At 35.0% G+C, this 14794-nt stretch overlaps 3 protein-coding genes across 4 annotated transcripts in view; 2 read left to right on the top strand and 1 right to left on the bottom strand.

The window, feature by feature from the left end:
- Window positions 1-2056, top strand: part of LOC117119879 (mortality factor 4-like protein 1) — a 7524-nt gene extending 5468 nt beyond the window's left edge. The window contains exons 5-9 of the mRNA XM_033264863.1: window positions 358-473; window positions 586-671; window positions 830-931; window positions 1080-1171; window positions 1924-2056. Of these exons, the coding sequence (XP_033120754.1) occupies window positions 358-473; window positions 586-671; window positions 830-931; window positions 1080-1171; window positions 1924-2041 (514 nt within the window). The 3' untranslated portion in view covers window positions 2042-2056. The remainder of the gene's footprint in view (window positions 1-357; window positions 474-585; window positions 672-829; window positions 932-1079; window positions 1172-1923) is intronic.
- A 1591-nt stretch (window positions 2057-3647) lies between these two features.
- Window positions 3648-10832, bottom strand: LOC117119880 (snRNA-activating protein complex subunit 3-like). Of its 2 annotated transcripts, none has more exons than XM_033264865.1 (9): window positions 10713-10832; window positions 9845-10097; window positions 8472-8570; window positions 7797-7866; window positions 6995-7102; window positions 6379-6596; window positions 5212-5379; window positions 4722-4829; window positions 3648-4431 (listed from the first exon to the last, which is right to left on the bottom strand). In XM_033264865.1, exons 2-9 carry the CDS (start codon window positions 10087-10089, stop codon window positions 4284-4286), a joined length of 1164 nt encoding a protein of 387 aa, XP_033120756.1. In that variant the 5' UTR covers window positions 10090-10097; window positions 10713-10832; the 3' UTR covers window positions 3648-4283. The 2 variants fall into 2 exon arrangements, with proteins under 2 accessions (XP_033120756.1, XP_033120757.1); XM_033264866.1 differs by having other exon boundaries at window positions 9845-10091; window positions 10713-10810.
- Window positions 10833-11039: 207 nt separating this feature from the next.
- The window catches only part of LOC117119771 (spatacsin-like), a 64169-nt gene continuing 60414 nt past the window's right edge, over window positions 11040-14794 (top strand). Inside the window, exon 1 of the mRNA XM_033264660.1 lies at window positions 11040-11237. Within this exon, the coding sequence (XP_033120551.1) occupies window positions 11044-11237 (194 nt within the window). The 5' untranslated portion in view covers window positions 11040-11043. The remainder of the gene's footprint in view (window positions 11238-14794) is intronic.

Below are 14794 nucleotides of genomic sequence, written 5' to 3'. Positions count from 1 at the left end.
ATATATATATATATATATATTTTTATAATGTATTTATACTGCTAGTACATGTTTCCCCCATTCCTTGGAGAGCCACTCAGACAGTAATTAATTTTACTTTTTGGTAATCCTGCCGGCTCTTGGGGGAAACATGGATTACCTTTTCGAATTTTCTGAATATTTACTGTATTGTTATGATAAAAAAAAAAGGCGAAATAAATGAAATGAAATGAAAACACCCATTTCAAATTTTGAAGGTGGGTATACCATACAGTAACATATCCCTTTAACCATGCTATTATCCTCATTTTGGACCTTATGCACAATTAGATAAACTCTATATCTGTGCTATCATCTTCTTTACTCTTCAATCTTTAGAAACAAAACAAGAATAGCAAAAGCTAAAGTAACAAAGAAGCCAGGAGAAAGAGAGAAGGATAAAGAAAAGGAGAGAGCACCAACCCCACATGAGGAGAAGCAACAATCAAAGAAAGGTTAACTGAAAATTAATATCTGTGAATATCAAATGATTATTAATAAATAAGCATATTATGCTTTATTGATTTATTTGTTTTTGTTATAATGGTACATTTAATTTTTTTGCAGCATCACAAACAGAATCTGTTTCAACTTCCGGTACATCAGAACCACCACGGAAGAAACGAGCTAGAACGGATCCAACAGTTGAATCAGTAAATATATATACCCTGATGTGTTCTGTATCTTTTCAATGCCAGTCATCAAATGTGAATTTTTACTACGTTGTTAATAGAAATTGAAGTTGCAACTAGGACTAGTTAATACGTAGTTTGTTTTAAGAATAGATTCTATTAAATTGTATTTTTTATAGGAAGAGTCATTCCTGAATAAAATTGACATCAAAGTTAAGATTCCGGATGAACTTAAGCCAATCCTGGTGGATGATTGGGACCTGGTTACACGGCAGAAACAGGTGAAGATTCTTTCTCTTTAATATTTATCTTTTTTCATTTGTTGATTCAAAATACCACCAGTTTAGCTGACATTGATTATGTTAACTATTGTTTATTAATCAATTTTTATAAATATTATTATTCATTGTTAATTGGTCATCTTGATAGCTTGTACATCTACCTGCTAAGACAACAGTTGATCAACTTTTGGAAGATTACATCAAGCATAAGAAATTAAAGAAAGACTTATCACCAGCAAAGTAAGTAACTAAAACTCTAGAAAAAATTTTTTTGCTATAAAAATTATATTATAAAAAATAATATAGAAAATTATTATTTAAGATTGAAGTAATGTAAGCAACTACTTAAAAGAATAAAATAATATAAAATGTGAATATTGAAGTAATACTGTTAAACTCTATTAAAGTTGTGGATTTCTTTTTTAATAGTCTCATTTTGTAAACCAATAGTCAGTGCTTTATACATATTTTCCCCATGTTTTCTATCCCTCGTGAATTTTGTTGGTAATCGATAATTATTTCCTATTTTCTTTTTAAGATCTTTTTTTGCCACCATACGTTCCAACTATAATTTCTGTATTTGTGTGATTAACTGGCTAGACCTCAACGTTTTCATTAGCATCCAGGCACAGATTGTGAAGGTCTACAGTTACCTATCTTAATTGTTTCAAGAACTGCTTCTTTGTATGCCTACTGTGCATTTTATCAGCTGCTATGCTTCAATTCATTTACATTGTTTACATCAATGATCTTAAAAGCTTATGTTTGTTCTTGCAAAACATTTTTTTTGTGGTGTTTTTTAAAGCATTTCTAATATGCTTGACATAACACCTTATCCCTTTTTATTCCTTTTAAAGTTTTTATTTTGATTTTTAAGCATTGGTATTTCTAGAAAGGTTTCCATGGCCACTATACAACAGCAAATATTTACGGTACACCATGAACTATAAAGCAATGACAAATTATTCATTTTCAAAATGTTTTCTCACCAGAGAAAGTGCGATACTAGAAATTACACAGGGAATCAAGGAATATTTCAATATAATGCTTGGAACCCAGCTTCTGTACAAGTTCGAAAGACCACAGTATGCGGACGTAAGTACATTGTAATTCATCTTCTATTTTGGGATCAAACTGCATGCTCTCTCCTTGGTTTTCATCTCAATTGAGTCAAAATTTTGAAAAACCAGGCTTAAAACAAGACATGTAAACATAAGACAGACAAAAACTTTAAAAGTTATCCAATAAAAGTATGCAGTAGGTACTGTATCACATCCATTGGCATCTTATGCCTATGAAAGCGGTTCTCAACTGGCGGCCCACGGATGATCTCCAGCCTGTGAGTGCGTGTTATGCGGCCTGCGAGAACAATTTTATTTTTACACATCTGTCGTTGGAATGGCCTATTCAATGTTCTAAACAAAATTTATTTATTTTTTTTAGTTTCTTTTCCAAAATATGACAAAACAGGTCAACAAGAACAATTTTATTTCTCTCAATATTTGCCTAGAAAACCAATAATGGTAATGTGTTTTGCTTTTTGTGGTGAAAAATTCCAGTATGGACCAGAAATTAGTGCTTGTAATTTAGTTTTTAATCTGCTCTGTAAATTATAGCTTGTAATTTAAGGCTTCTCAACTACCTGGATATTCTTTTGTAATATAATGACAAAAACATTGCCCCAATAAATTCATCCATTTTGTAGTAAAAAGAAAACAATGTCACAATGTTTTGTCAAGTTGTTTTTTAATAAAACAAAGAAACTTTTATTTTCAAAGTAGATAAGTTATTTAGCCCATAATGCTAAATGTTAATCTAATAAAATGTTATTTACACTCTTGCTAAACAGACTGCCACACTCAAAACATAATGTCTTGACAATAAATTTGAGCATAGCAACAATAATGTTCCACCAAATGATATGTAGGCATATGTCTACGTTATTGGGTCGTAAGGTTGAAATTTGGATTTCTGTTTGGTTTGGTAACTGGAATCTGGTTCAGATTAGTTTGCTCATGGTTATTTTGGTGATCAGAGGCCCTGTAGCACAAGAGCAGACAGGCGATTAAAATTACAGGTCAGAGTGGCCATGCTCCAAACATAAATGCAAGCATCTTAAGTAGTAACAAAATTTCAAATTTAAATTACTTTTATTCATTCATAATAATACAAGTAAAATAATAGTGAATTGAAAAAAAAATAGTATATCATTCATATTGAGTACATGGTTACCGACCTGAGAGATTTGAAATGCGGGACTAGACCAGTGGTGGGGGAGAGGCAGGGGTTGAGCGCCCCTTGCGCTCCGACAATCTGAGTATTTTTAAGCTGTTTTACATAGATTTCGAGGAAAGTTTGTTGACTATACAGAGTACAAAAATATTTTAAATAAAGCCACACAATTTAAGTTTCAATGTACACTATGTTTAATTTAAACACCCGAACTATGTACACAAAAATTTCATTACTTAAACAATCAAAAAATGAATAGGCATACCAGGGGCGGATCCAGAGATGTCCAAAAGGAGGGGGGGCCCCGAAAGGGGGGGGGGCCGAAATTTGGACCGATCGAGACAACAATGTGTGTTCTAGACGCCTGAAAATAACATTTGAGGCGTTGTGGGTTATCATTTTTTTCTTTTTCTTTCTTTTTTTTTTTTACCTCCCAAAAGGGGAACCAGGGCCGGGCCGGGCCCCCCCTAAATCCGCCCCTGCATACTGATTAATTTTTAATAACACATCACTGATACTGTTCCATGACTCAAGTTACTGCATGACTATTTTTATATTTTTAATTAAACCAATTTATTGAATTTTAAATAGATTTTCCCCTGAATTTGTTATCACTCATAAACCTGTGCTAAAGGCGCGACAAATTTATTATCGCACATGTGTTTCAACCATAATCACTTTGAAATGCAGGACGGACCCGCATGATGCGAGATGGTTGGTAACTTTGTATGTTGATATTGTAATTTAATTGAACTAAATTTTCCCAAGACTACATCTATGTCATAGTACGAGGACAATAACAACAGATTTACAACCCAACTATCACCAGATGTTTTCCGGAGGAGAGCAGCTAAACAACTTATTTTAATCTTCCCTCATAAAAACCCACAAAACAAATGAGAATAATATCAGTTATATACACCAATGTACATGTAAACCCACAAAACAAATGAGAATAATATCAGTTATATACACCAATGTCCATGTAAACCCACAAAACAAATGAGAATAATATCAGTTATATACACCAATGTCCATGTAAACCCACAAAGCAAATGAGAATAATATCAGTTATATACACCAATGTCCATGTAAACCCACAAAGCAAATGACAATAATATCAGTTATATACACCAATGTCCATGTATGGATATGCCAGAAAACTGCCTTTCTTTTGGCCATCTTTATTGTAATGAAGCATTTTGAAGCAACGTTCACAAAAGAACCCTGGGTCTGTAGATATATGTGTGTCCTCCTTGGTAAGCCACCTGTGAAGAAGTAAAGCAAATAAATACCAATACATTTATTTACTAAAGCAGACCCACATTTATACAGTGAAAAATATAAAGTTGTACTCTGCAGTAGAAGTATAAGTAAATGCATTGTATTTGAATACTTAGCAAATTTCATATTTGTTATAAAATTAGTTGCATGGAAATAAAACGGTCATTTTTAACAGGAAAATTGCATTATCTGGCAACAATCCAAACAAATACTGTAGCAAGATATTGAAGTGGTGTCACATCACTTATTGTACATTGTATTTATAGATACATACTTTGCAGCATGTTCGTTGCATATCTGGCAGGTGTTCAAATAGCGGAGGTGCTTGTATACAACAAGGGGATAAGCATCAAGGTCCTGGTTGTCATTATTGTGAAGCAACCTTAAAACAAAAACATATCATTATAGAAATGTAGCACAATTAAATACAACTCCACTGTGTAAGCCTCATAAGGATATCTGGTAATCAAGGTCAAATGACAGCTCTCCCATGCACTGCTGCTATATTTTATTATAACTTTAGGCAAACAGGCGAAGGGTATGTCAAGCAGTGAACTTTTCTCATTGGCAGTCCATTTGCAAGACAAACATACACACAAGATGCTCTACATAGACACAATCATGTTATCAGGCTTAGGGTGTCCAGTTTTGGTTGTGGATCACATCTGACATGAATGGAAGTTAGCTGTAGTAGTCATATGTCTATAACAATGATGATTCTCAAATATTAATTTTAATTGTATCAGGTAATTATTGATCCATACCTTATATCTGTAAACATAAAGATATGTTCACAATCTCCTTGATGTCGGTAAAGATATGGGTAACCAAGCCGCACCTTTAAACTACCAATGGTGATTTCATCCATGTCAGCAGATCTGAAGGATTCTGCTCCTGGTACACTGTGTTCTTGTGCCCAGTTAATTATTGGCCTACAAGAATATACACAAATCAAATATAACATGGAATCAATGCCTTAACTAACACTGTATGTGCATTACGGCAGTGTTTTGTGGCCAACTGGAAATTATACATTAATTTATGCACAGATTTTCAGAATATATTGTCATTTTTATTTTATTTATTAAATACTGTACACAATCAGTATAAATCAGAAACATTTTACAGTACATCGATTTTAGTAAGTTAATTCTTAATAAAATGTACACATAAGCAAGTTTGATGAGTTTTATTATACAGTGGCATATATTTTATAAATCATGCAAAAAAACTGCAGATGTTTGTTTTGTTTTGGAACAAAAAACTTGTATAGAAGAATGAGCTCTTTGTGTAGGTTGGACTTGTTGGAGTGTCTGCCCACCAAGCCGGGGGACTATTTGATTGAGTGGGAACACTACAGGAAACAAATGAACCTAAGAGTTGTCCATCTACAACCAATCGTGTCAATGATGAAAAGTTTCCAGTCCTTCGATCCCACCGTGGGGTTGGGGGACAGTATTTTTAGGTTCAGCTCTATATTTCTTGTATTATGTTTGCTTGGAATACCAAAAGTCTACAATGCAGAGGTTGTCATGGTTGGAATACCAACAAAATTAAGTGTATTGTCTCATTAATATGAAATAGGAGATACTGTTTGTAAGATCTGAACCCAGGACTTCCGAATGAGAAGGTGAGCATTCCAACCATCAACCATATAATCATAGTTCTCACTGGCCTAGTGTCAATAATAAATTTATCATTCATTTTAGTAATATATATTTAGTGTAAGTGAAAGAGACATTTTGTCGAATTTGTTGGTTTTTTTTTGTTCCAGTACATTTTGAACTTGTTAGTACGCTGTAGTTTGTACTAAACCAATAAAAACAACAAACTTGCAGCATTTTATATGCTAATCTAATCAGAATGTGAACTTCAATTTGAAAGTTTTTTATCAAAATATGTTTCTAAACTTTCAATAAATCAAACCTTACTGACTGAGATCAGTACACAAAGGATCACTGCGGTCATTATAAAATGTGTCCTCAATAAAGAAGAAGGACGACTTGAAAAGTGATTTAAAGCGAGTGTCTTGTGGCAGATCAGGAGTGTCGCTAAACTCATTAGGAACTTGAAGATCAGAAACACATACTAATTTATCCAACAGCACTGATAAAGTCTGCTCTGGTAGCACCAGTATTTCTCTGTCTACCTTCAAGACAAAAATAATCTAAAATTAATCAAGTGTTCTCATAGAATTTACTGGATTTGTATTACTTTTCACAAAAACAACCTGTTGACATAATGTACTATATTTTTATATGTTACTTATAATTGCAAAGGGCAAACATTAAAATTCATTGGACAGATTTCTCAATTAAAAAAACAAAATTGTTTGAATTACTATTATATTCCATGTACATAATTATGCTTGCTTAATAATATTATGTGTATCAAGTATATATATTGCTGGTTTTGTAGCTCAATAATTAAAGTTAGTAAAAAGTAAACTACAAAAATATGAATTTCATATCATGTTAAACTTGGTTTATTGAATACAGTACTATATTGTAAAGTGGAAGTGAATATCCTTCATTCTTGTACACCTACCTTACACTTTATACTTTTCTCTAGAAATACGATAGACACTACAACTTGTGGATGGTTTAAGAACTTAGAGCCTTTGATCTCTCTCTGAGAATCCTTTGCTCCGTGTCTCTAAAAAATATTTGTACAGTATTCCATAACTTAAAAATATTTTTTTAATGTTAATTTTATATAAATATTTCAATGTTGATTAAATATAAATTTTATTTATATTTACTATTATAATAAAAATGTGCTAGACCGTTTTACACATATATAGAATATTATTTATCACTCACAATAATAACATATGTAAAATCAAATAATTATGTAACAATTGACTTATGAGCATTGTATATCATTCACAATACAGTGGCAGTTTCAAGGGGGAGGGGGGAACTAGCCGGTCCAGGCACCCCCATAAACTTTTCAAAATTATTTTTAAAAATGAGAGGAAAAAAATTACATTAAAATTCAAGTGTTAGAGTTGCATTTGCTGGCCATCTAGAAGTGCCATAATCATAAATTTTTTTACCTCGGCCATTGGGGCTGAGAGGTCTAGATCCTCCATTTTTAAGAGTCCCTCCATGGGTCCCCTGTATCTCAAATTCTTGGATCTGCCACTGCAGTGTCAACATGATGTAAAATAAATTGATGATGTAACATTTGGTGAGTGAAAAGGCAGGAGCACCGCAACCATAACATCGGTACTGGTTCGAACGGCATGCTCGCCTATGGTTTTTAAGTATTATTTATCACTCACAATGTCAACATAATCTAAAACCAAATTGCAACAATTGATTTATAAGTATTATTTATAACTCACAATGTCAAAGCTATTTTTGTGGTAGTTTGAATGGACTGCTGTCCTCTTCACCTTTTCCTCTTTTCGCAATCTTGTTTTAAAATATGAAATTAATTAAAAACAGAAAATAATTGCTTAGTGTTTATTGAAAATTTAGGGGATTGTCTTTATAATAATAATAATAGTAATAATAATAATAATAATAATAATAATATACTTTACTTTTTACACGGATACACTTGATTCACCCAAGGGTGTTTTTCGTCAAGGCCGTGCAAGGCCATATGCAATGTAACAAAATACAAGTGATAAAATGCATGTGATAAAATGGGAAAATTCTTCTACATGTCACTGACATCCAATTTCCAGAGTGATGTAGATTTATTTGGTTGTGGCTGGGTTCATTGTCCATACATACAGAAAAAGCATGCCGCGATGGTACTTATATGATATTGAAAAATAGACAACACGAGTTGTGGAGCAACTTATCAAAAGGATTTATGGAAACTGATCTAAAATCTATTCCAAACTCTTAAAAAAACTTTTAGTTTACTTACTACAAGTAAAACACATAATTCAAAATTTCTAAAAAACATAATTAAGTGTTCACAAAGATAGTAGGCCCTACACTAAACGATGAATGAAAATGAAGGTATTTTTTAATTAAAAAAATACAAAACAAAAAGTATATCGCACCTCAAACACATCAAGTGTTCACCACCTTTGGGAAGGGATGAGGAAATGTCATGGAAGCACATGTCATCAGCTGATGTACCAGACATCAATTTTTCGGGGCTGAAGTACAATATTAAGAAAACAGTACATCAATGCATATAATTGTTTCAGGTACCGTACTCGCGCGAATAAGCGCCTGGGCGCTTAAAATATTTTTTGCACTTTTTGAGGGGCGCTTATTCGAACGGGGCGCTTACCAAAACAGTGTGGAAATTGAGAGGGCACTTATGGAAATAGATGAAAATCAAGGGGTTCTTATGAGAACTTATTAAATTCAAGAGGCACATTTTGAATGAAAAACGATTATATAAGGACATCAGGAAACCGCAAATTACGAATGGTGGTGCGGCGAAAAAGATAATCGCCCAGAGAACATGGATTGTCATGACAAGAATGTTGTGAGCACAGTATTAATAACAGCAGAAAAGCAGATGAAAGTGGTGGTGGTTAGCTTGTTGGCCATCGGCCGATTGAGATTAGCAGGATGGCATGATCACTGCAGGTTTTCTTAAAAACTCAGATGAGAATGTGTTAGGCTATAAGATAAAAGTTGGAAATATACTGTCTGTCCAGGGAGCTCTCATCTGTCCAAGATAAATACCCTCATTTTGATATTGACTAAAGGAGAATGCGATTCCACTCCACACCTTAAATCATGCCAACATCTACAGTCCTCGATTGATTGAATTATTGAAGGGCGTTTATTCAAATTAGAAGGGGGGGCGCTTATTTAAACGGGGCCCTTAAGGAAATTTTCACGTTAGGAGGGGCACTTATGCAAGAGGGGCGCTTATTCACGCAAGTACGGTATGCTTACAAAATACTCATCATATAATCATTTCCTTATTATCCTGCACTTCAATCAATATTTTGTTTTACGTAGGCTACACTCAACGGGCTTAAAGCTTTCTTTGTTTATGTAGGTAGCTTTGATCAGTAGGGTAATGCTTAGTAGCAGGTCACTTCGGCTCAAAACCAACTCGGCCCCAAGTTAGCTAAGGGCCGAGTTTGTTTTGGGCCAAAGTGTCGTCTGGTCCGAGTTGGTTTTGGTCCAAGTTGGTTTTAGTCCGAGTCGGTTTGAGCTGATTTGGTTTTGGGCCGAAGTGACCAACATTCTTAATGCATTGATCTTTTGTTTATTCATACTGTAGCTATATCACCTACTAGAGGTAATGTTTTGATTGGTTGAACACTTTTGGTACTTGTGCATAATATAAGCTTACAATATGGATAATTTTTCATTCCTGATGATGACATAATTAAGGTTGAAATATTGAATCCCGACAAGATGGCGTGCATTTCAATATTTGAAGTATGTATTATACTATCTTTACCTGCAAACAATCTCAAGTTCATTAAGAGTTGTATCTGGAACATCCATCATCTGTCCAATTTCTGACTTTTTTTGCTTCTCCTCTTCATCCTCATTTTCAGGCCCGAAGTTGAAGCTACTTGGAAGAAGATCCTCATGTTCTAGGAGTTGACCACAAGCTTCCAGGAAGCTGCCAACCTGAACCAAGTCCGATACATTTGTACGACTTGAATTCTCAAACTTCTCAAAAAATTTGCTGGCATCCATTACTATATCTATATAAGAATGTAAAAAGTGTATAATCTTCTATGAATAAAATGTTTGGTCTTTGTTTGAAATCACTTATTAATTAATAATTAAATTATGAATAATATATTATACTGGGTAGATGTATTTATGAAGATAATATTAATACAGTTCATTTGCATTCATATTAAAACTAGGCCTATTTTGGATACTTGGGGGGGGGGGGGGGGGGGGGGGGGGGGGGGGGGGGGGGGGTGGGGGGGGGGGGGGGGGGTTGTCGGCTCTCTCCCAAAATGTGATTAAAAAAAAAAAATTGGCTGGATGGGAAAACTAAGCCTATTTTTTTTTTCTTTTTGATCCGAATGCCCGACGAGCTTTGGCCGATGCGGGGGTGGGGGGAATGACCAGACCGATGGGGGCTGAAGCCCCCCTGCCCCACCCCCGCTGGCGCCGCCACTGAATAATAATGACTTCAGACTCCAGTCATTGACATGCACCTAGTTTTTGGGCCTACTAGGGCTATCACTGGCACTGCAGTGTCATTAGTGAGTGCTTTTTTGATGATTTTCTTGGCGAAAGTTTTCTTCCCTAATCTCTTCTCAACATAATATTATCATAATAAATGATGAATGGCGGTACTTCACCAATATTTTCTCAATCAATCAACTCCTCCATCTCAACATATCATCATCCTAGAACAGTCACCAACTTCCAGAATCCCTGATTTGGTGTGTTGTTTACGTTCTTTTGCGCATGCGTTCTTACATTTTAACCTTTCTAGATTCAACATGATTAATTGAACAAAGTAATTAAATACATTTATATCTTTTCAGATATTTTATAATATATAATTTAATAAATTTTTATTAAGTAATAAATATTTATATAATTGTATATGCTTTAATAATTTAACATATTAGTTAGAATTACTCTTATTGTATAACATTTTCGACTATGCCAAAACTCGTGAACAACATGTCTGCCTCCATGGGTCGATGTTTTGACGTTTCGCTTGGAAAACTTGATGTGGACCTTAAAAATGTGAAAAGCATACTCGAGGCACCAGGCAGAAAAGTTCTGGCCTTGTTATTTGTCGATGGACATGTCTCTTTAATTGAAAAAGACAAGCCCCTGGTAGCTGATTTGCGTAGACTTTCCGGTATTGACAGGTAGGTAAACATCGACTGCATAAATAATAATGCAACCTCATCATCGGGCAGCTCCGCCCTGCCAAAACAGCAGCAAGGCAAGCCGTACAGTACTAGGCCTAACCCTAGGCCTAGGAATTCTAGACTGGACCCTGCAGTAGGCTAGTCTCTTTTGTTGTTGCCATGAGTAGAACATCACCAATCGTTTTAGTTTTAGGCTTTGTAGTAATTTTCGCCTATAATATAACCACGTCCACTGGCAAGTAAACAAGGACTTACCCTTATTCCTGTGGCTCCCGCGTAGCGATGATTACCACAAAGAGGCTCGAAGAAGCCAAACTGTACCGTTCATAGTACCTTGTACATAGCAGCACATGCTTCTTGATATAGCTTCAGACCTCGAGTGCCATAATCTTGCCAGGTACCCAAGGTCGGCTGTGCAGCACACCCGGCTGTGGGCTATGCAAATGAGCTGACCTGGAGGTCATGCCCTCCTGCGTAGATCAGGAATACGAACGTACGGGGGTCGTCACTACAGCTTGTTTACAAACCCAACATTACTTAGGCCTAGGGCCTATACTATGAGTAAAGTATTATTAATAGGCCTAGGCCTATCGGTTTGTCTTCATGTATGCTGTAGGGCAGTGGCTATCGGCACGGAAGTAGGTCAACTCGGCCACAGTCAACTCGGCCACAAGTCAACTCGGCCACAAATCAACTCGGCCACAAGAAGTTCGGCTACAGTCAACTCGGCCGCAAGTCAACTAGGATGCCAGTCAATTCGAGCGGATGCCAATTCGAGCGGATGCATTTAGTGCAAACTACAACAAGGGCGAATTTAACGTTGCCCTATTTTTGTATTTGTTTGTTTTAAATGCAAAAAATGCTCTGTGCACTAAAGTTCTGAAATGTTTTTGGTACTTTTTGATAATTATTCCATATTTGAAATACAGTCTTGGCAAATCCGACTAAAAGATGGCCGCTAGAAAGCACTTAGGCCCTATATTTTAAAACTATAGAATTTCGCACGTAGAATTCACGGTTTTTATCTCCAGTCTATCTATTCTGAAACTGTTGTGCCCATATCCCGCCGTTTGAAAAATTCAGGATCCTCCAGCCCCTGTGACAAGACTATCAACAGAACAGTAATAGACATCATACCAATTTTCTCCACTATTCAACCATTCGTCTATATAGTTTAAAACCCACTAAACTAAACATTATTTTTATGAACGAAACGTAGATATGTTTAATTGTAAATTGGTAACCTTATAAATCAATTAAATACAACTTTTTTTTAAACATAAGGCTACAGGCTTCTCCTCCGGACCCGACCAGGGCTTTTCCCCTGGCTCTAGTGGCGTATCTAGAAGTCTTGAAATGGGGGTGCTGATTGGGGGCGTGAAGGTAAAGTGGGGGGGGGCTCGATGATCAGTTGAGGGATGCTAACTCGCAAATTAAGGTGATTTTTAACTACTTGCAATTTTTTTGGGAGGTGGGGGCGACTGGGAGGGCAAGTAATTTTTGGAGGGGCATCCGCACCCCCCCCCCCATGCACCCCTAGATATGCCAGTGCCTGGCTCCCAGGCAAGCCTGAGCCTCGGCCGAATGCAAATTGTTAGTTAAAAATAGGAAATTTTAAAGTAATTCGTACATAACTCGAATCCGCTCGAATTGACTGGTTCCCAGTCAACTCGGCCACAAGTCAACTCAGCCACAAGTTAACTCGGCCACAAGTCAACTCGCCAACAAATTATTTATAATATATAACATGTTATATATATAAAAAAAATAATTAAAATGAAATGTAAATGTAACTCAGTTTTTGCATCCTTTTTCTTCAATATGATTGAAATGAAGTACACAGTAGTCTTGTTTATGCAATTGTTTTTTAAAAATTTTAACGAAAATCTATTTTATAATTGTGCTTTATATATTTTACATGTATTACTGTATTTGTCTTGTTATACTGTATGTTTTGTATTTGTTATGGGCCTCTTTGAGTCAGCATCGCTGTAAGAGCCACCCTCATAAAAGAAAGTTGAATAAATAAATAATAAAGAATATTGTAAAATTCTGATCATCGTCGTGAGATTGTTGTACATGTATTCATTTCTTCACACTGCTCTTATTCAACAGAGAAAACCCGCCAGGTACAGAATGGAATAAAATCTGACAATAATGTAACATATAACAATTTGAGCAATCTTAATAATTAAGAAAAACACATATATTAATGTTTAATTTTTTTCATGTTAAAACACTGACATAAAACATGAGTACATACTATAGACCTAATCATAAAAAATTGAAATAGAAAAACCACATTATGATTTTGTAAATGTTAAAAATTTATTTTTAATCCGATTAAAATCAAATGAATGCACGATGGCGTGCATTTCGATACTATTTTCTGTAGAACCACACCCAAAAATTAGGCCTATGTTAAATTAGGTGGGGCGCATAGCATCTAGTATCAATTATCCGCCATAGGAACAATTGGTATTGTTAAGTGACAGACATTTTACTTCAGTCCTTCATATTTGTTCGACCAATGGGGTTCATGTTTGAAACCCGTCAGTGGCAAGGATGCATTCGATGACGTGAATCACCGGTGAAAGGTAACTTGAACAAATTAGGGAATCAAGGCCATAGCCAGCATTTGTAAAAGGGGGGGGGAGGGGTTCAAATTTTTTCAGAAAAGGGTGAATTTTAGTAATTTTTTTATCTAAAATTGGTTGAAGGTTAATAATGTTAAATTTACAATTTTTCTTATAGACCAGCTGCCTTTAGAACTTTTCACCAATGACAGAATTTTTGTTAGTACTAAGTGCTAATTTTCATGACCTCAATCCTTAGATGCCTAGAAATGTCACTCTATATAAATTTTACACTTTTAAAAGGGCAATTCTTAAAAAAGGAGGTTCGTTTGAACCATGGCTACCGGCCTGGGAATGATCCAGTGAATAGCAATGAGGTAATGGATTTTTGTTTTTAATTTCAAAAATGGTAATTGGTAATGATACTGTATTTGCAAAATAATTTAGATATCCAAAATTACAGTACTAACACCGAAGCAATAACATTTGAAAAACAAAATAGATGAAAAAGGTCGATAAAATTTAAGGGAAAACCCATGATGAAAACTGTAGTAATAAGAATATTCATATTCGTAAAAATGAATACAGAAGTAGGCCTATAGAAATAAAAATTTCCCCCGGACATTTTGTCATTTTTGACAGAACAATTTCTCCCGACTTTTGCCACCCACCCCTTGACACCTTCTCATATTTAATTTCAATTATACATTTTATTTTTATTATTTATTTTTTTATACAATAGTATAGAAATAAAAATTGCCACTCAATATTTATAAAAACCGAAAGGTCCGCTGATTAATCTCAGAACAGTTTACTGTACGTACTCCAAGTATTTAAATAGTCTACACGACATTGTGTTGGGATTCAATTTGACATTAATTATGTCATCATCGGGAGCAGGCTGGTATCATCGGGAGCAGGCTTGTTTCCCCCCGGACATTTTGCCCAGTGTCATTTTCCACAGAACGATTTCTCCCG

This window comes from Anneissia japonica, unplaced genomic scaffold, assembly GCF_011630105.1.
Source record: "Anneissia japonica isolate Jap-2015-1 unplaced genomic scaffold, ASM1163010v1 scaffold724_len3256291_cov202, whole genome shotgun sequence".
In the NCBI taxonomy this organism is placed as follows: Eukaryota; Metazoa; Echinodermata; class Crinoidea; order Comatulida; family Comatulidae; genus Anneissia; species Anneissia japonica.
Note: the sequence above shows the minus strand (reverse complement) of the source record. Positions and strands in the feature narration are given on the sequence as shown.